Source organism: Dendronephthya gigantea, unplaced genomic scaffold (assembly GCF_004324835.1).
Source record: "Dendronephthya gigantea isolate DGI-Jeju-01 unplaced genomic scaffold, DenGig_1.0 000002F, whole genome shotgun sequence".
Classification (NCBI taxonomy): Eukaryota; Metazoa; Cnidaria; class Anthozoa; order Malacalcyonacea; family Nephtheidae; genus Dendronephthya; species Dendronephthya gigantea.
In genome coordinates, this window is record NW_021163012.1 from 52,270 (window position 1) to 71,366 (window position 19,097).

The following is a 19,097-nucleotide window of genomic DNA, read 5'->3' on the forward strand; positions in this document are numbered from 1 at the left end:
CGGTGGGTGGTTCAAGCCCTTGCAGTGTCAAAAATTAAGTTGCAAATTCTTATTTAATTTCAAAGACTTGTAAGGGTAAGGTGAAAAAATTCTAAGTCTAAAAAATTCTAAGTCTCACCACCAACACTTATAGCCGGTGGTGAAAGACTTAGAAAATTTAAAAAGTCTTAAGTCGAAGAAAGGATTAAGTAAAATAAAAAACTGTCGTCATTCACCAACAGCAGCAGTGGCCGAGTTGGTTAGGACAGTGGTTAGTCCATAAGCGGTGGAGGGTTCAAGCCCTTGCAGTGTCCAAACATGAGTTTCAAAGACTTAGAAAATTTAAAAAGTCTTAAGTCGAAGAAAGGATTAAGTAAAATAAAGAACTGTCGTCTTTCACCACCAGCAGCAGTGGCCGAGTTGGTTAGGACAGTGGTTAGTCCATAAGCGGTGGTGGGTTCAAGCCCTTGCAGTGTCAAAACATGAGTTTCAAAGACTTGGAAAATTTAAAATGTAAAATTGGAAGTCTCAAAAAAAAAGGGAAAAAAGGTCTAAGTAAAAACAAAAAATCGGACGGTTAAAAAAATTCGGAATTTGAAAAAAAAATTGGAAGTTTCAAAAAAAAGGGAAAAAAGGTGTAAGTAAAAAAAAAAATCGGACGGTTAAAAAAATCCGGAATTTCAAAAAAAAATTGGAAGTTTCAAGAAAAAGGGAAAAAATGTCTAAGTCAAACAAAAATTGGACAGTTAATTAAAAAATTTCGGAATTTCAAAAAAATTGGAAGTTTCAAAAAAAAAAAGAAAAAAAATTCAAAGTAAAAAAAAACAAAGTAGTTTCAAAACAAAATTGAAAGTCGGAAAATTAAAAAGACAATGCAAGGGCTTGAACAAGGTGGGGAGAAAGAGAGAGGAGGAGAAGGGAGGAGAGAGAGGAGATAGAGGAGGGGAAGAGAGAGGAGGGGAAGAGAGAGGAGGGGAAGAGAGGAGGGGGAGTGAGGAGGGGGAGTGAGGAGGGGGAGTGAGAGAGGAGGAGGAGGGGGAGTGAGGAGGGGAGAGAGGAGGGGAAGGAGGAGGGGGAGGAGAGAGACAGGAGGGGAGAGGGGAGAGGAGGGGGAGAGAGGAGGGGAGAGAGGAGGGGAGGAGGAGGAGGGGGAGAGGGAGGGGGGGAGAGGGGAGAGAGGGGAGGAGAGGAGAGGGGGGGGGAGAGGGAGGGAGAGGAGAGGGAGAGATAGGAGTGCATAGATCCCTCTTTTCTCTTCCTCTTCTCCTCCTCCTCTCCTCCCCCCTCTCCTCTCTCCTCTCTTCTCCTCTCTCCTCTCTCCTCCTCTCCTCTCTCCTCCTCCACTCCTCTCCCCCCTCCTCTCTCCCTCTCCTCTCTCCCTCTCCTCTCCCCCTCTCCTCTCCCCCTCTCCTCCCCCCCTCCTCTCCCCCCCTCCTCTCTCCCCCCTCCTCTCTCCCTCTCCTCTCTCCCTCTCCTCTCCCCCCCTCCTTTCTCCCTCTCCTCTCCCCCCCTCCTCTCTCCCTCTCCTCTCTCCTCTTCTCTCCCCCTCCTCTCCCCCCCTCCTCTCTCCTTCCCCTCTCTCCCTCTCCTCTCTCCCTCTCCTCTCTCCCTCTCCTCTCTCCCTTTCCTCCCACTCACCCCCCTTGTTCAAGCCCTTGCATTGTCTTTTCAATTTTGTTTTGAAATTTCGAATTTTTTTATTTTTTTTCGAAACTTCCAATTTTTTTTTTGAAATTCCGAATTTTTTTGATTGTCCAATTTTTTTGAAACTGCGAATTTTTTTTGAAACTTCGAATTTTTTTTCTTGTTTTGGTGGAACTTCCAATTTTTTTTGAAACTTCGAATTTTTTTTCTTTTTTTCTAAACTTCCATTTTTTTTGAAACTTCGAATTTTTTCAAACTTCGAATTTTTTTTCTTGTTTTGAAACTTCCAATTTTTTTTTTTAAACTTTGAATTTTTTTTATTTTCCATTTTTCTTTGAAACGTCCAATTTTGACTCTCCAATTTTCCAATTTTGCGATTTTTGAAACTCATGTTTTGACACTGCAAGGGCTTGAACCCACCACCGCTTATGGACTAACCACTGTCCTAACCAACCCGGCCACTGCTGCTGGTGGTGAAAGACGACAGTTTTTTATTTTACTTAATCCTTTCTTCAACTTAAGACATTTTAAATTTTCCAAGTCTTTGAAACTCATGTTTTGACACTGCAAGGGCTTGAACCCACCACCGCTTATGGACTAACCACTGTCCTAACCAACACGGCCACTGCTGCTGGTGGTGAAAGACGGCAGTTTTTTTTTTTACTTAATCCTTTCTTCGACTTTAGACATTTTAAATTTTCTAAGTCTTTCACCGCCGGCTATCAGTGTTGGTGGTGAGACTTAGAATTTTTTAGACTTAGAATTTTTTCACCTTACCCTTACAAGTCTTTGAAATTAAATAAGAATTTGCAACTTAATTTTTGACACTGCAAGGGCTTGAACCACCCACCGCTTATGGACTAACCACTGTCCTAACCCACTCGGCCACCGCTACTTGTGGTGAAAGACGAACGTTTTTTATTTCATTTAATCCTTTATTTAGAGACTTTAAATTAAATAAGAATTCGCAACTCATGTTTTGACACTGCAAGGGCTTGAACCACCACCGCTTTTGGACTAACCACTGTCCTTATCAACTCGGCCACTGCTGCTGGTGGTGAAAGACAATAGTTTTTTAGTTCATGTAATCCTTTTTTTTAGACTTTGAAATTAAATAAGAATTTGCAACTTAATTTTTAACATTGCAAGGGCTTGAACCACCAACGTCAACAGACTAACCACTGTCCTAACCCACTCGGCCACGGCTACTTGTGGTGAAACACGAAAGTTTTTTATTCCATTGAATCCTTTCCTTGGAGACTTTAAATTAAATAAGAATTCACAAATTCAAGAATTCTAAACCACTGCATGCACTGAAACGTGGAAAAATTTTCACCTAATAAAGATGTTCATTTTGTTTCATTAAACACCAGGTCACCAATAGCTACTTTTAGACCCAATTCCTGCAGAATGATAAAGGTTACATAGCTATAAGCATTGTATGGGAATCAACAGGAAGGAATTTAATTTTGAAAAAATCCACATATTTGTTTACATTTTTCAGGCAGGGACATGGCAAATTATGCCAAACTTTTTACCAGAAGTTTTTACTTTTTACTCACTCCATTCTCTAATTCGTTGACCCCATTCTATCAGAAATAGAATTTATAGACCAATAGAATTTATAATTCTATTTCGTACACCAGATTCTACCCTGGAATATATCTATCTTCATCATCTGAAGTATCCCACTTAAGTTCTGCATCGTCTTCGTCAATTTCAGGTTTGATATCAATGCCATGATGTCCTAGGATCGCCTTCAACATGGCCTCCAGACGAACAGTACGAGTCTGCAACGTTTTCAACCTCGTCTTCATCTTGGTCACATCATATTGTAGAAGCTCTTGTTGTTTATGAATTCTCTCAATTGGTGACTACATTGTTTATAAAATCATATTTACCATTTTTAGCCCATGTGTTGCAATGCACAGGGACAGCGTAGAAAAAATTCTTATGCTTACCGTTGCAGGATATAAAGCATCATTAATAACTTGTGCTGGAGTTGTGAGAGTCTGGTGCCAGAAAGACCAGATACTCCGATATCCTTCTCTATTTGGATAAACTGTTTCCTTCATCGTGACAAGTTTTCGGCGAAGAAACAACGGAAGAACTTTCTCCACATCCAACGCCAAATCAACCTAAAACAATAATTTTACCACGATTATTGAATATGAAAAACCGTCAAAACTTTGAAAATGAGTATTTTACCTGCATTGCTAAACGTTTAAGAGCAGCTTTGTCTTGAACGCCTTTAATATCATCAACAGCCAATCCAATCTTAAATTAAAATCATAGAGCATTACATCTCTATCATCTCTGAAATATTGTGATAAAAACGTTCATGTCTTCCTTACAAGTAAATTGACAATGATGACACAATTGATAACCAGAAAACCAACATAGACAGCCCAGGTGACAGGAGGAACATATCCTTCATTGTATACAGTGTCATATTCGTATTCTCCTAACATTCCCATTGTAGTTTTCAACATTGAACGACCTGGCGTTGAAAATGGAACCTTAAAGAAGACGAAAGGTACTTTTGTTATACTCTTACAGCATTAGATATTGTAGGCGAATGGTAAAAATCGTCTTACACGGAGTAACAGACCAAGGAAGTGGTAACCCAAAGTATGAATATTTGCGATGTCGTACCTGGTTGTACAAGAGAACATGGAATCCCAAACCAAATGCAATTATAAAAAGAAGTAACACAACGAAGAACTGGGCAAACGTCCGGAACATCTCAGTGAACATGACGACGTAAATACCAAGTTTTGGAAATTTTCTCATTGACAAGACAAGCGTGAACCATGCAAGACACAAGGACGCCGCACCAATGCTGTTGTGAAGATAGAAACAGCTGAAAATAAATTAGGACAAAACATCAGAGCGTGGACATATTATAAAGAAAGTGAACATGCAGTAAGTTCCTCTGGACAGTTATCATACCTTGATGACTGTGTTCGTTTACTTTTATTCGTGACAAATACGATCGCAGATATATATGTTCCTAGTTCAAGCAACTCATGCCAAGTGAGAAATAATCGCCATAAACAAACAGCTTTGAATAACTAAAAAAACGTACGAAAGAAAAATTATTTTGAATTAAGGGAAAACCTGGAAAAATAAGAAACTGCGTCAACCAGACCAGGCTAACCGAAACCATACATAACTGAACAGGAATTTATCAAATAGAGAACCCTTCCAAACCAAGTAAACTCTTCAAAGTCTCTCACAAATATGGCAATTTAAACAAATCGAATTTAAACAAATCGTCAGTTTGAGGGAACACTAGGTGTATTTATTACAAGCATATATTCATTTTATAACTTAAATAATCCGTTTGTGGTGTTCCCTTTCAAGTTATTAAGATATAAAACAAACCAGGGCAATTACAAAAAGGCGACGAGATTACCTTAATAATAAGGACGAAACTTGTTATGATTAATATGATGGTACGACCAACGTTGATCCAGAATGTTTCAAACCCGTTCTTTGCTTCAATTCCATGAAACAAGCTGCAGTTACATTGTGGGGCAACACAGTGACCAGGAGGGAATTTCTTATTAGTAACCAAAGCATAACCAGTTAGGAACAGTAGAAATACCATGTAGAAGGTAAAACTCGCATAATAAACATAACGACCATAACGACGCCATTTGTGTCGTAGTAAGAATGTGACCAATGGATGTTTCAAGAGTTTCTCTCGTTCAAATGAAACCTGAAACGAGGGAGAAGGAAACATGAGGAGTCAGATCAGATGGAGCAAGAATTGTTGATTGTGAGATCATCGTGCTTATATTTACGGTTGTAACATAAGTTAAGGTTAGTAATAATTCTTACCATTAGTATAAGAGGATGATTTTGTTTTGTCTGGAGCTGTCTTGTTGAGTTTTCAGGTAAAGCCTTCTTAATCTTATAAACGATATCTTCCATAGCGTGTCCGTCATCTGCTGCAGTATCAGTGCAGGTATCGTTTTCAAACCATTCAGCATTAATATCGTCCAAGAACTCGTAATTTAACGTGATGTTGTAATCCAAATGATTCACGGGTTCCTTTGCATGAAAACAACGATCACACACTTTCATTGCAAGATCTGGAAGTTTCTTTATGAGTTTTCTCATTGGAGTAGTTACTGTGACTCCGTCTGTTGTACGATTTCTCATAACTTTCTTCCATTGAGCGTGTTTAAGAATTTCCAAGACAACATCTCTGAAACATTAAGACAATTGCTGATGATTTCCTACACAAAGGATTGCACCAGGGAAATATACTCTTGCCTGAATACAACTGTAGTTTTCCTAATACAACCCTAGCAAACAGCGAAGGTTACTCAGTGGTAATCATCATCATGAGCTTGTGATAATCATCGGCAATAATCATCATCAAGCGCAGATGATTATCTACCAATAATCAACTTACTTCCGTCCATGATCGATAGCAATATCCAAACAATTTTTTCCTTCGTGATCAGTCATTGTGAGGTCAGCTTTTCTTGAAAAAAGTAATTTCACCATATCAGGATGTCCTTCTCGACACGCGAGATGAAGTGGAGTAGTCTAAAAATTGGAAAGCTTCTGGTTTGTCACAAACTGTACCCTTCTGTACCCTTATAGCAGTAAAATACCTTTGAACAAGTGATGCTCCGGTTTCCTCATTAATTTTTAGCAAGCGTTACGGAACCATATATACCAGTAAAAATTCTTACCTTTGATTTATCTAAAGGATCAACAGGAGAACCTTTATTAAGAAGAATTGTGGCAGTTCTTGTCCATCCTTCAGCCGCCGCACAATCTAATGGCGTCCATAACGTGTTGTTTCTGAAACAAAAGAGAAATATATCAGGCAGTTCATTTTTATGATATTTGTAGTAAGGTATATACTACCTGGCATCAATAGCTGCTCCTTGGTTAAGCAACAATTCAACAACTCGGATATGGCCGTGCAGGGCAGCAAGATGAAGTGGTGTGTTTGAACAATCATCTTCATCATTCATAATTGAAGGATCTTGCTTGATTAATATCATTGTCACTCTAAAATAAATTAAAATAACTTAAGGAAACATTCTTCAAGTTTTTTTTTATAAAATAACAATTTGATTGACCAACCTTGTTCTTCCATTCTTTGCAGCAAGGTGCAGTGGAGTAAGATCTTGATCATTTTTAGCATCAATCACAGCTCCACTTTCTAACATAACCTGCAAAAATACTAAACATAAACAAATCACATCAAACTGAGTAGTTACAGACATGACTGTTTCTTACATGAACTATCTCATCAAATCCTTTGCTTGCTGCTAAATGTAGTGCTGTATCTTCAAACTTGTCAGGTTCATTCAATAATTTCTTGCTGCGTTTATCATTCAGAAGATACTACAAAACATTTAAATTGTCTCTTTAGACAATAATTCAAGACTCTAGCAAACTTTATTATTATAAAAATATTACAATTATAAGCCAGGCAAATTGCAATTATATACATTTGATGAGATGAATGTACAAACCTTTAATGTTTCAAGGCATCCTTCAACAGCAACATGATGAAAAACATTTCTATCATTTTTGTCTTTTGCACTGAGGTCAGCACCATGTTCTAACAAGAACATCATTGACTCAATATGGTTCTTCTTCCCAGATATCAATAATGGAGTATTCTTGTCACGATCGCGACACTCCAGGTTTGCTCCTCTGAAATAAAACAAATATCTTCAATGCTCAAGGTATATACAGTAACTATTGTTCCTGAAACCTTGGTGAGGAAAAAAAAATTATATCCTACTTTTTCCACAAATAGTTCAAAATCTCAATTCTGTTGAATGTTGCTGCCTTCATTAAAGGAGTTCTTTGCATGGCTGTCTTAGCTTCAATATTTGCATCATAATTGAGCAAAAGTTTAACAATATCTAAATGTCCATTTGTAGTAGCAAGATGTAATGGTGCCACCAGATTTGCCTTGACACAATTCACATTTGTTCCCTTCTCAATGAGAAGCTTTACAATTTCATAATGGCCATTTTCCACAGCCAGATGCAATGCAGTTTGTTCTTCTCTGTCTTGATCTAAGACCATCTTGGATAGAGTTTCCCATCCACCTTTATTTTCAGCTATGATAATAAAGAAACTGGATATACAAACTGAAGAAAACTTTGACAAAGTGTTTGAAAGGTTTAGATAAATAATTATGCCAGTCTTACCAACTTCAAAAAGATATTTTGCTACATCCAGACTACCTTCCATTGCTGAAAAATGTAAAGGAGTCATTCCTTCTTCATCAAAGCATCGTAAACATGCACCAGCATCAACTAACAATTTGGCAATTTTCACTGAGCCCTCTAATGCTGCACAGTGCAATGCTGTCATTTCTGTCTTGTCTTTTGCCTGAATAAAAAGAAATCATTTTGAAATCCAATCCATTTTGGGGACATTTCTCTATGGGTTTAAATGGGACATTTCTCTTTGGGTCTAAATAAAACAAGGTGCCTGTTTTGCTGTTAACTCCGGCGTGCTGTGCACGTGCCATTATGTAATAAATAAGCATTATATATTTAAATAACCATTATATAATAAATAGGCATTAATATATTAAATAATTATATTAAATAATTATTATATATTAAATAATTATTATATAATAAATATAATCCATATCCTGCTCCCTGCTTGCTTAAATTTAATATATATTATTTTTTGAGATCCTGTAAACATTCATGCACAAACCTCAAGATCAATGTTTTTGTCTTCTAGTAATTGTACAACAGCATTTTCATTACATTTTGACACAGCATAATGAAGAGGAGTGCATCCAAAGTCATCACAGCCGTTCACGCTTGCTTTTCGAGAAAGGAGGTATGAAATGATGGATTCCTTCATCAAAGCATCTATTGCATTCTTTAAAATTTTGCGTTCAATACCTGCAATAAGAGGTTAGTTCCAATCCTTAATTGAATATTTATAAAAGTATTTATTAATTCATTATCAAACAGATATATTTTATAGCAAAATTTAGAACCAGTACCTCCACTATCCCTTTTTCTAAGTCCAAAGCTTGGAGGTTTTAAGTATGACTTTTGTGATGTATTGTTTGTCGACAATTTTTCAGAAGCTAATTTAGCTTCTAGTTGTTTCTTTGAACATTTTGGCGTCTCTTCAGGTGTGACAGTTCTTGATGTACCTTTAACAGACTCAATGGGTCTGTCTACTTGAAACCTTGCAGCAAGATGGAGAGGTGTAGCACCATTCTCTCCCTTTGAACCAACACCTGGTTTTAAGATATCAAAACAGACCTCTATGAGTGGAATGCAATTAAAAACTTATTTATCCGATTGATTATATATTTGTTGTCTAGAAAAGAATGAACATTTTAAAGTAGATATACATTCAATAAAGGCCCTATTACATGCTGCAATTTCCCCTCCATACAGTGTAATAAAAAACAAAGCTTTTGTAGTACAATTGTATTGTAAGTTGCATAAAAATTGCATGGTGTAACAGGGCCTTAAGAGAGGTGCCAGAAAAGGGAAATCACACTATCATAATTAAATTATTTGTTATGACAAATCACACTTACATGCTCCCCACTCCACTAACTTCTTGACAATATTAAGATGATTGTATCTGACAGCATAGTGCAAAGCAGTCGAGCCATCTTTATCCTGTTGACTAATTTTGGTAGAATTCTTTCCTAATAATTGAAGCTTTTTTTCAACAAGGTCAACTCTTCCATCTCTTGCAGCCTACAGTAAATATATCACATTATTATTTATTAAAACAAATATTAAATATATACATTATATTGTGTTCGTGAAGTAGTGGTTTGTTTCTGTCTGGACATACAAATTATAGTATTCATATGAAGTGAAATTTATACCTGATGTAACGATATATTGGCATAATCTGAATGAAGTTCTCTTGGTGACTTTCCGAAGAGACCTGCCAGTCTTCTTGAAGTCCTTGACGTCTTTTCCTCGTCAATGAAATGATACAAACTCTGTTCTCGTACAACATTTGTATCTGAAAAATCTTTTAATTCAAGGGTTTTGTCTTGCAATAAAGGTACAGATGCGCTGTGGTGCAAGCTGGTTGATTTTTCCTTATTCATCACATATCTTAACGTTTGTATTCTGTAGTTTAATAATATTTCCAAGACATTTAAATAAAATATTGCACTATTGTCTTTTTTGTCCACGTGTTATTACTAGACTTGGAGGCCATTTTGAATATTATCGTGGAGACTCCAGTGAACTCTATATAGCCCACTGGAGACTAAGGGGGTAAAATATCACTGAGTACCGGGTAGACGGGTACGGGTAGATTGTGACGGGCAGTGAACTCTGGTGACGGTAGATTCAATCTCACCTCCGTCATTCTGTGTGTTCCTACAAAAGGTTGATATAAAAAATTATTCAGAAAAAAACAGAGAAAGCATCACATCATAATATAAAATATAATATCATAATGCCATATAAGGGCAAGGGACCTTACCAAAGTTGAATGTACCATACCATGTTTCGACCTCACCAAGGTAGAATATACCATTCTCCGGTATATTACCAAGGTTTATTTCGGTAACGCGCAGTAAACTAGTGATTCTGTAAAAAGTGTTTTACGGCGCTCTGATTCTGCGTTGTTTCCATTTGCGGACCACTAATCTATTAGTCAAAGGCTGGTGACAGATGTTAAAAGACGACTGGATGGAGACCACTCGTGTTTTCCTTTTATCAGCTGCCATCAAATTTCAAAACAGACTCTCACGTTTTGATAGATGAGCCGTTTGTTTGGTCTGTTTGCAATGGTTTCGAACATGTGTTTTTAATTTAAAAATGTTTCGTGCAATTTTGAGGATAACTTGTTTGCCGCCAAGTTTATTTAATCTCGTATTTCACGCACATACTGTGTCAATATTTACTCAGTGTTGCCATGAATTAAACACCAAGGTGCAAACTACATGGCTTTCACTCAACAATGTCAGGTAATCCTTGAACAGAATTACGACGTTCTACCTTTTTTATCGCTGACTCTTCAAACCAAAATTATTGTCCAGCACAGAGTGGTTTTGATCAGTCTATGTCAAGGCCTACACAATTCTAGTAGATCAATATCTGTGTCCTATTGTAAAAAACGTCTTTGTTCAGAAGTTTTGACATTGGTAACCATAAAGGTCCATAAACCATGTCTTCTTGTATGGACTGTCTACCCGACCATTCACCAGAATGTTGTAACCAGCAAGTGATTCTGACTTCAGGTGAATTGGGATCAGAAAGGATCAGAGGTCATGTGAAGTGGTTCAATGTGAGTAGAGGATTTGGATTTATCAAGAGAGACGATGGAGGCGACGACGTCTTTGTCCATCAGGTAATGCTCTTGGGTATTCATCATAGGGACCCGTTTCTTCGATCTAGACTAATAAAAATATGGAAATCTCTCGATTAAGTTACCATTGTGCCGTAATAATACCTTTCTTGAAAGTCTTCACGTTCTTAGATTTGTAACGGTGTGAAATTGAATATGTTGCTTTTAGAGCGCCATTAAATCAAAGAGTTTCCGAAGTTTATCCGAAGATGAGGCCGTTGAGTTTATAGTTGTACCAAGTTCTAAAGGAGACGTTGCTGGGAATGTGAGTGCACCGGGGGGAGCGACAGTGCAAGGTACATCCAGGGGGGAGAGAAGGAATAAAGGAGCACGACGTTACAGTAAGAAATGTTATAACTGTGATGAGAAAGGTCATAAAATTAACGAGTGCCAAAGACCGCGAAGAACCAAACGATTCTGTCACAACTGTGGTTCACTTGATCATTTAATTCAATGTTGTCCCACATTACTCCAGCTTTTCAACAAACTCAGTGGCATTCAGACTCATAAACTACCTTGAAAAATATTGTGTCAAGTAAAGCGTTATAGTTTATAAGATATATATTATGGGATTTTAACGCCAGAAAAGCACATTGATATATTTAAATAACGGGTGTGCATTTATGTTTATTAATATATAAATATTTATATACACGTTAGATAAATTAAAAGTATCTTTAAAACTGATATATCATATAAGAAGAACATTTATATTATTAGGTTAAGAATAATTTTGTGTACGAAACAGGTTAAGAATCATTTTGTGTACGAAACGTCAAATTAAATCTAGATTTCTGTTATCAAAGTATAGTCAAATATCGATGTTCTTCATCGGGGCCTTTAAAATTGTTTACCTCACAGTCATACTCCATGTCAAAGCAAGCTCTCATAACTTCACAACAAAACACAAATTCCTGATTTTTTCGTCTTTTTTCCCGCATTATCTTTCTCCTCATTCCTTTCTTTTGTATCATCCTTCCCTTGTTCAACCTCATCTTTGTTTTCCACCTCGTCTTCTTCGTTTTTCTCTTCCTTTTTAGTTTCCTTTTCTTGATCGTGATCTTCATCTTTTTCTTGTTTCGTCTTTCCCTTCTTCTTATCTTTCTTATCCTTCAACGGAAGAACATTAATTGAACTCTTGAAAATGGTCAAAGAGGAAAGCAAAGAAGGGTTAGCAGGTCTTTAAGAAGTTACACACAAACCATGGGAGCTTTCATAACTGAAGCATAAATACTCCTAAACGAGTACGATGTGTTCTGGTGAACTAGCTCTGTCTAGTTTGTCGGAAGTACCTTTTTAGAATCTTTAGTTTTCTTATCCTTTTCTTCTTTTCCATCATCTTTACCTTCATCTTTAGTTTTCTCTTTCGTCTTTCCTGTGAATGAGTTAAAATACTGAATACAGTTCATTTGAAATGTGAAAAGTGGTCGACAAGAAGTTTTACTGGCAGCATTATATTAAATAAGTCAATTTAGTATAAATATTTCAATCTTATCAATCAAGTCTCAATGACACGCCGACGACACATTAATCCCGTCTTTTTTTACCTTCATCTCCAATTTTATCCTCTTCTTCATCACCAGCTTCATCCTCAACTTCTTCTCCTTCTTCATCACCAGTTTCATCTCCAGTTTCTTCTTCAGTTTCTTCCTCGTCATCGTCATCTTCCTCGTCTTGTTTCTTCTCAATATCTTGTTGACTATCATCTTTCGCTGTTTTATTTTCTTCCTTATCATCCTCTTGCACACCATCCTCCTGGTTTCCTTCGTCTTCTTCACTTCCTTCCTCAGAAACACCTTCTCTTGTCCTTGGTTCGGATTTCTCTCCATTTCGAGTGAAAATTTGTGAAGAGCTTGGCCTGTTCGTTGAATCACCACCTGGAAATGTACGTTAAAAACTCCAGTACTTCAAATATCCAGATTGGAAGAAAGAATATTAGTCAACGCAGTCAACGTAATAAAATAAGGTAATTACCTTCATCACTATCTTCATCACTAGCCTCGGAACCAGACTTCTCGATATTTTCGCGAGTTTTCTGCCCCTTTTGAAACTTATTGACATTACCTGAATAAAAGTCAGTAAAGAAACACTAAAACCAGGGCCGTGGCGCGAAGCTTAATTATTTAGGATGTTGTGCTAAATAAGGTAAGAACAAGATCCGAGCAAAGACTGTTTTCTACCACACTCACCACTGTCATCATTATTTTTTTGCTTTTCCCACGTATTTTTTTGTTTTCGTGGTAAAGGTGTTGGTCTGGGAGTGGTGCTTGCTTTTTGTTCTCCCTCATCGTCTTCTTCGCTATCGGACGGGGGTTCAACTTTTTTCTGTCTACGTTTTGGACGAGGTGGAAGTCGCCTGGAATTGGATAACTTTTCTACGCTATTCTCTTCGTCCTCTGGGCTGGGACCTAGCAACATTAGAAGTTAATCATTGATTGAAAAGAAGGAAACCTAAAGTCAACTAACTTTAATTATACTGGATAACTCTACCAGTTCTCAATGATCCAGTGTCACTACGATTCTAATAAAACTATACAAGAAACTTTCCATACTTTTTATTGATATGGTTGGCAACATTGATCTGTTGAGTGGATTAAGTTTCCCATTTTTTATTGACTGTTTCTCGTCTTTCTTCGTACTTGCCAGCCCAAGACTAGCCAATGGTGGCAGTGAAGATCGATTGAGAGGAGGAAGAGAACTGGTTAAAGGAACACCCTGTGGAAAAGAATTGAAAACTTCTCACAGCCTCAGCAGATTGAAATGTTGCATAATTATACTGTTGATGTTAACAGACTGATGGATGAAATATGATAAAATACTTACATCTGTATCCTTCCTCCGTCTCTTATCTCTCGCAGTCATTCCAGATATAGGTACAGTTTGGGATAATCTAGGTCCATCAGGTACATCTTCACCACTATGTTCTTCAATCTTGTTAATATCTTGCTCAGACTCCTCACTGTCTTTGATGTCCCCAGTTTTCCTAGCAGCTACAGCCAACATGTGACAGCCACCACAAGAAACTTGTTCAACATTAAACTTTTTAAACCTTGTCACTTTTGCAGGTTGAAAGAGGTTTGAGAAGCTTTCATCTCCCATGCCAAGTTTACCATGACGTCCATCCCCAAATGTGAACATCTCTCCATTTTTAGTAATAACTGCACTGTGACTTTCTCCACAAGACACATCTGCCACACATTTCCCTTGTAGCATTGAAACAAGTTTAGGTAGTGCAACCTCTTGAAAAACTGGTCCATGACCCAGTTGACCATGCATACCAGACCCAAAAGTAAACAAACTACCACGTTTAGTAACAACAGCTGTGTGGTTACCACCACATGACACAGAAACCACAGGTTCATTTAAAGTTTTCACTTGTTGCGGTTGTTCAGTATCCTCACATTGATTATCCTCAAGTCCAAGTTTGCCTGCTTCATTATCGCCAAATGTATAAAGTTTACCAAGCTCTAAGAAAATATTTTTTGTAAAACTTAGTTTCTACCATTCTGTCTTGAACAAAATTATGAATGCATGGGGTTTGAATGCATGTTAAACAAATTATCACAACTGACAAACGAACGAACAACATCTAATTATAATATTAATTTACCAGTGATAACAGCTGTATGGTAGTAGCCGCAGTCAACAAGCGTAACTTTTGATCTAAATTTTAATAATGTGGGTAATTCACACTCAGAAATTCCAAGACCTAATTGACCCTCGCTACCAGAACCCCACACATAGAGCTCACCATTGCCTAAAACAAGGATAAGATTAGCGGTCAGGTTAAATATTGTGTTGCAAACATAGGTCATGACACACAACTGAATATACCTCTAATAATTTTTATTATTTTTATAATTACTTACCGGTGACAGCAGCAGAATGTTCAGCACCACATGATACATGATTGATAGTTTTATCACTCAACGCCTCAATTTCAGTTGGAATATTATAACCCTATAACATAAAGTAAATACTGTCTGTGTGTCTGAGGTTATTTACGGACAAAGATTTTTCACTGCAATTAAACTTCAATAACCTTATTATCTCCATGTCCCAGTTGACTATCAGAACCTGCTCCAAAACTAAATACTCCTGACTCTAAAAAAGAAAAAACACAAAGTTGACTAGATTTGTATATAAAGAATAATAATTACAATTAGAATGGTAATAATAATTACAATTAAAATGGTAAATACGTAACCTGAGATAACCAAAGTATGACTTCTTCCACAAGCAACAGCCTTTACTTTATCTCCTTTTAATTCTAGTTGGTAATATCAATGCAAAATATAACTTCAATATACATTTCCAAAAGGAGAGCAGTGAAAACTTATAATAACTATTTTAGTCTTTCCATTAGGAAATGTTAGTTCACTTAAATGAGTAACAATTGTAGCCAAGATATCAGAACTTTAGCTGCCAATTACTTATACTTTTAATGTTGGCAATGGCTAATTAATTCTAAATATAAGTATATTATATAACACTTACTTTTAACTACGCTTGGTTTTGTGTATGGTTTAGAATTACCATGACCTAGTTGGCCCCAATCATTACTACCAAACGTATATAACCTTCCACTGCCTGAAAATACATATAAATTCTTTATTTCTCAGCACATAATTGCCAAGAGTTGTTATCTGTTGTATCAAACTCATTTCTCCAAATCTAGGAAAGCTAACCTATGTCACAATATCTTTCCTGTTACTAAAGTGTGAGTGCAATCAAAAGTCTCGAAACTTTGATTGTCATGTCATGGGTACCAGTACCACCCCCCAATAAACTTCCTATCTTGTCACCATGGTTACAAGATCCACCACCCTTTCTTTCTAACTGTTTGACAACTGCTATACACTTAATCTAAACTTATATTCTATTAATGGTACTGAAAAAAATTATATGGTGAATTCTTGTTACAACCATGATGCCTGATTGCAGCTGATAGCCATTTTAAACTTTAAAGTGTATTTACCCAGAATAATTTAGCTATCACTGAGAATATGATTCCTAAGTGCAACTTACTTGTAATAACAGCGGAATGCTCGTCACCACAGGCTAGCTGCAGTACCCTGTCGTCTCTAATCCAAAATTTATTTGCCAAGTTCTCAGCAAATCGTGTCTTACCAAACGTAAAAATAGCGCCAGTTTCTATAAAAACAAAAATGTATATGAATGGCTCATGAATTAAATAAATGTTATAATTGACAGTACAGATAATTTAATAAAAGCAGAAATTTTCAAATATATATATTATATTCCGAGATAAACAAACCTGGTATTTCCTCGTCGTCAGACGCCATATTTGTTTTGCTTAGAGACAGCAACATTCTTTCACATACATCAGGATGTGACTCTAAGAAAAAACTAAAAACACGTCACTCACCACTACGTTTAGACTTGTAAAACTCTTTCTTTACTAAATTAATGCACAGTAGACGTTTAACATTTTCGTTTTCTTTGTGCTGATATTGTAAATTATTGCTTCGAATTCAGAATGAGTTTACGACATATATTGAGCAAGGTTTCGCGTCCTCTCTCACAAACATTATGCAAATATCAGAGAAATCCAGCTGTATTGACCCAGAGATTTCGGAGTGATGATAGGTATGGACCACTGCTATCACAGTTTTATATTTACTTGTTTGTACAATAAATTCAAGGAAACTTGAATGTAACGAAATTATATTTGTAACCATCAGATGGTTACAAAGTTATATAATTTTGTTACAGGCATTATGAAATTGTAACAAATGGTTAGGTGTGGTATGTGACTAAGATGAGGTGACCACTGCAGTTTCATTTAGCACCTGTCACCCAAACAGTATGTCATTAACCTGCCATTTAGAAATGCAGTTTCCAGTAATAATGCTAGCTAGATTATTTTTATCACAAGCAATAGGACCTCGCAGTTTTTCTGCATGGTTCAAATGATTTGATATGTTGCAAAGCTAACCACATGTTACTCTACTTCATTAGTTTAGACAGTTTTGATGACAATCCATACTCATTTGTGGATGAAACATTTTTATCATTGAAAGGCAGAAATGAACTTGAGATCAAACATTTATTGTGGATTGCAGCTGATCTCAAGGAAAGAATTAAGAAATGGAATGAGGTGCCAATTCTTGTTGTGGTTATTAACGAAACAGATGGCAATGCAATTATATATATGAGATGATTGGTTAAACCTCTTGCAAAATAATTCATACATAATCTTCCTCTATCACAAGTGCTCTTTAATATTCTTTTTCAAGACAATCACACCACTTGCAGGCAAGAGTGTTGCAATGATTTTTCAGAAAAGAAGCACAAGAACTAGAGTTTCTACTGAGACAGGTTCTCTTATCACTTTATTTCTTGAAATTTAATAAATTATTAATTAATCATAGACAAGTTGAGCTGTAGTCTCATGTATCAGTTAGATTGATCCTCAATACATTTAACAAACTTATCTACATACCCAATTTCCCTCTGTATCTCACAGGGGTGGCACTTCTTGGTGGCCATCCAGTATTTTTGACTGAAAGTGATCTCCATCTTGGAGTAAGCGAATCATTATCAGATACAGCAAGGTTAGTTACAAGGTTCATATTGGTAGGTTTTAGCTTTAGAAAGCCAGCTAGCAGCAAGTGTAGTCGGTTTTATTCTGTGCTTTTACATTTGATAAACTCTCCCTCAATCTAGAGTTCTTTCTGGATTTGTGGATGTGATCTTAGCCAGAGTTTATGCTCATGATGACTTGAGAACTCTAACCAAGAATGCTTCAGTTCCTGTTGTTAAGTATGTCAAGTATCAATCACTATTAATTTCTGCCTTGACTAAATAAATCAAAGACTTGCATGATGGCTTCATTTGGTAAAGATATTTTTTATTTTTACCAGTGGGCTTTCTGATTTGTTTCATCCATTGCAAATACTGGCAGACCTTCTAACATTACAGGTAAATTAGTCACCAAACTGGAAAGTAATCCCCTTTAAAAACAGCTCTGCTATGTTATGCAGAAGAAATTTCTATTCAGGAGCACTATGGTTATCTTGATGGTTTGAATCTTGCCTGGGTTGGTGATGGTAACAACATTTTACATTCTTTAATGATGGCTGCACCAAAAGTGGGAATAAACTTGAACATTGCAACACCAAAGGTACAGCAAATCCTTCTCTTGCTAAGACTCTTATAAATAATTTGTACTATAATCGTGCATTATTTTTACATTTCATTCCCATGACATGTGACTCATTGGATATCTTTGTACTAGGGTTATGAACCACATGCAGACTTAAGAAAAGCTTGTGGAGAATTTGCTGATGAAGTAAGATATGGTATTCAAATTGGCATCCAATCCTACCATTTCTCACCAGTCCTGCTAAACAGTCCATGCAATGAGTTTAGTGTCAAATGTATTGCTTTGGGCACTTGCAAAGTTTTGTAACAAAAAAAACAATTATATCCACACTTTCAATTGTCTAGCATGGTACTAGTGTGAACTACACATCAGATCCAAGAGAGGCTTGTTCTGGAGCTAATGTGATAGTCACTGATACCTGGGTGAGCATGGGACAAGAGACAGAAGCTGAACAAAGATTAAAGGATTTCAAAGGATATCAAGTAAACAATGAGGTATGGAGAGTAATATCACATTTACTAGGAAATAGAGGAAGTTTTTGATCTTTGATAATTCTCCAGCTTATGGTCAAAGTTTCCTCAATCATAGTAGGAATTCATTCAACCAGCATTCAGCCATTTCTTTAGTTGGTAAAGTTAGCAGCTGATAATTGGTCATTCTTACATTGCTTGCCTCGCAAAATGTATGAAGTAGCCGATGAAGTGTTTGATTCTGAACATTCTCTTGTCTGGCAAGAAGCTGAAAACAGAAAATGGACAGTTATGGTAGGAAATAGTTTATTCAAGTAGCATAACTTGATGTTATCACCTGCATGATCATTCTTGATGTTCCTTCTTTCCAGGCTGTTCTAGCAAGCTTGGTGACTGATCTTGAGCCTGAAATACCTGTACCAAAGTGGAAACAATGAAACTAAAATCATTTTGCACAGAATATTTTGAAAAAAAAAGTAAAATGTAGTAAAAAAAATATATGTTTGAAAAATCTGTGTGACTTA

General features: G+C 36.5%; 4 protein-coding genes across 5 annotated transcripts; 2 read left to right on the forward strand and 2 right to left on the reverse strand.

The window, feature by feature from the left end:
• Nucleotides 1-3,071: 3,071 nt before the first annotated feature.
• On the reverse strand, nucleotides 3,072-10,854 carry LOC114538149 (transient receptor potential cation channel subfamily A member 1 homolog). Of its 2 annotated transcripts, none has more exons than XM_028559276.1 (21): nucleotides 10,626-10,854; nucleotides 9,494-10,001; nucleotides 9,194-9,359; nucleotides 8,642-8,884; nucleotides 8,344-8,537; nucleotides 7,821-8,004; nucleotides 7,406-7,730; nucleotides 7,131-7,314; nucleotides 6,892-6,999; nucleotides 6,736-6,824; nucleotides 6,514-6,660; nucleotides 6,336-6,447; nucleotides 6,050-6,186; nucleotides 5,470-5,839; nucleotides 5,042-5,347; nucleotides 4,576-4,697; nucleotides 4,279-4,486; nucleotides 3,978-4,142; nucleotides 3,832-3,900; nucleotides 3,585-3,761; nucleotides 3,072-3,497 (listed from the first exon to the last, which is right to left on the reverse strand). In XM_028559276.1, exons 2-21 carry the CDS (start codon nucleotides 9,722-9,724, stop codon nucleotides 3,273-3,275), a joined length of 3,762 nt encoding a protein of 1,253 aa, XP_028415077.1. In that variant the 5' UTR covers nucleotides 9,725-10,001; nucleotides 10,626-10,854; the 3' UTR covers nucleotides 3,072-3,272. The 2 variants fall into 2 exon arrangements, with proteins under 2 accessions (XP_028415077.1, XP_028415068.1); XM_028559267.1 differs by lacking the exon at nucleotides 10,626-10,854 and adding an exon at nucleotides 10,108-10,336.
• Nucleotides 10,356-11,834, forward strand: LOC114538182 (protein lin-28 homolog). Its single transcript, XM_028559313.1, has 3 exons — nucleotides 10,356-10,594; nucleotides 10,868-10,977; nucleotides 11,144-11,834. The coding sequence occupies exons 1-3, from the start codon at nucleotides 10,588-10,590 to the stop codon at nucleotides 11,492-11,494; spliced, it is 468 nt and encodes a 155-aa protein (XP_028415114.1). The 5' UTR covers nucleotides 10,356-10,587; the 3' UTR covers nucleotides 11,495-11,834.
• Nucleotides 11,835-12,248: 414 nt separating this feature from the next.
• Nucleotides 12,249-16,333, reverse strand: LOC114537823 (X-linked retinitis pigmentosa GTPase regulator-like). Its single transcript, XM_028558921.1, has 13 exons — nucleotides 16,253-16,333; nucleotides 16,003-16,128; nucleotides 15,472-15,564; nucleotides 15,182-15,244; nucleotides 15,017-15,078; nucleotides 14,844-14,934; nucleotides 14,585-14,731; nucleotides 13,798-14,441; nucleotides 13,527-13,689; nucleotides 13,164-13,382; nucleotides 12,949-13,038; nucleotides 12,522-12,851; nucleotides 12,249-12,349 (listed from the first exon to the last, which is right to left on the reverse strand). Exons 1-13 carry the CDS (start codon nucleotides 16,305-16,307, stop codon nucleotides 12,249-12,251), a joined length of 2,184 nt encoding a protein of 727 aa, XP_028414722.1. The 5' UTR covers nucleotides 16,308-16,333.
• Nucleotides 16,313-19,086, forward strand: LOC114538174 (ornithine carbamoyltransferase, mitochondrial-like). Its single transcript, XM_028559299.1, has 11 exons — nucleotides 16,313-16,584; nucleotides 16,957-17,095; nucleotides 17,235-17,316; nucleotides 17,465-17,552; nucleotides 17,665-17,760; nucleotides 17,862-17,919; nucleotides 17,999-18,121; nucleotides 18,236-18,289; nucleotides 18,448-18,597; nucleotides 18,730-18,867; nucleotides 18,945-19,086. The coding sequence occupies exons 1-11, from the start codon at nucleotides 16,475-16,477 to the stop codon at nucleotides 19,008-19,010; spliced, it is 1,104 nt and encodes a 367-aa protein (XP_028415100.1). The 5' UTR covers nucleotides 16,313-16,474; the 3' UTR covers nucleotides 19,011-19,086.
• The last annotated feature ends 11 nt before the right edge of the window (nucleotides 19,087-19,097 follow it).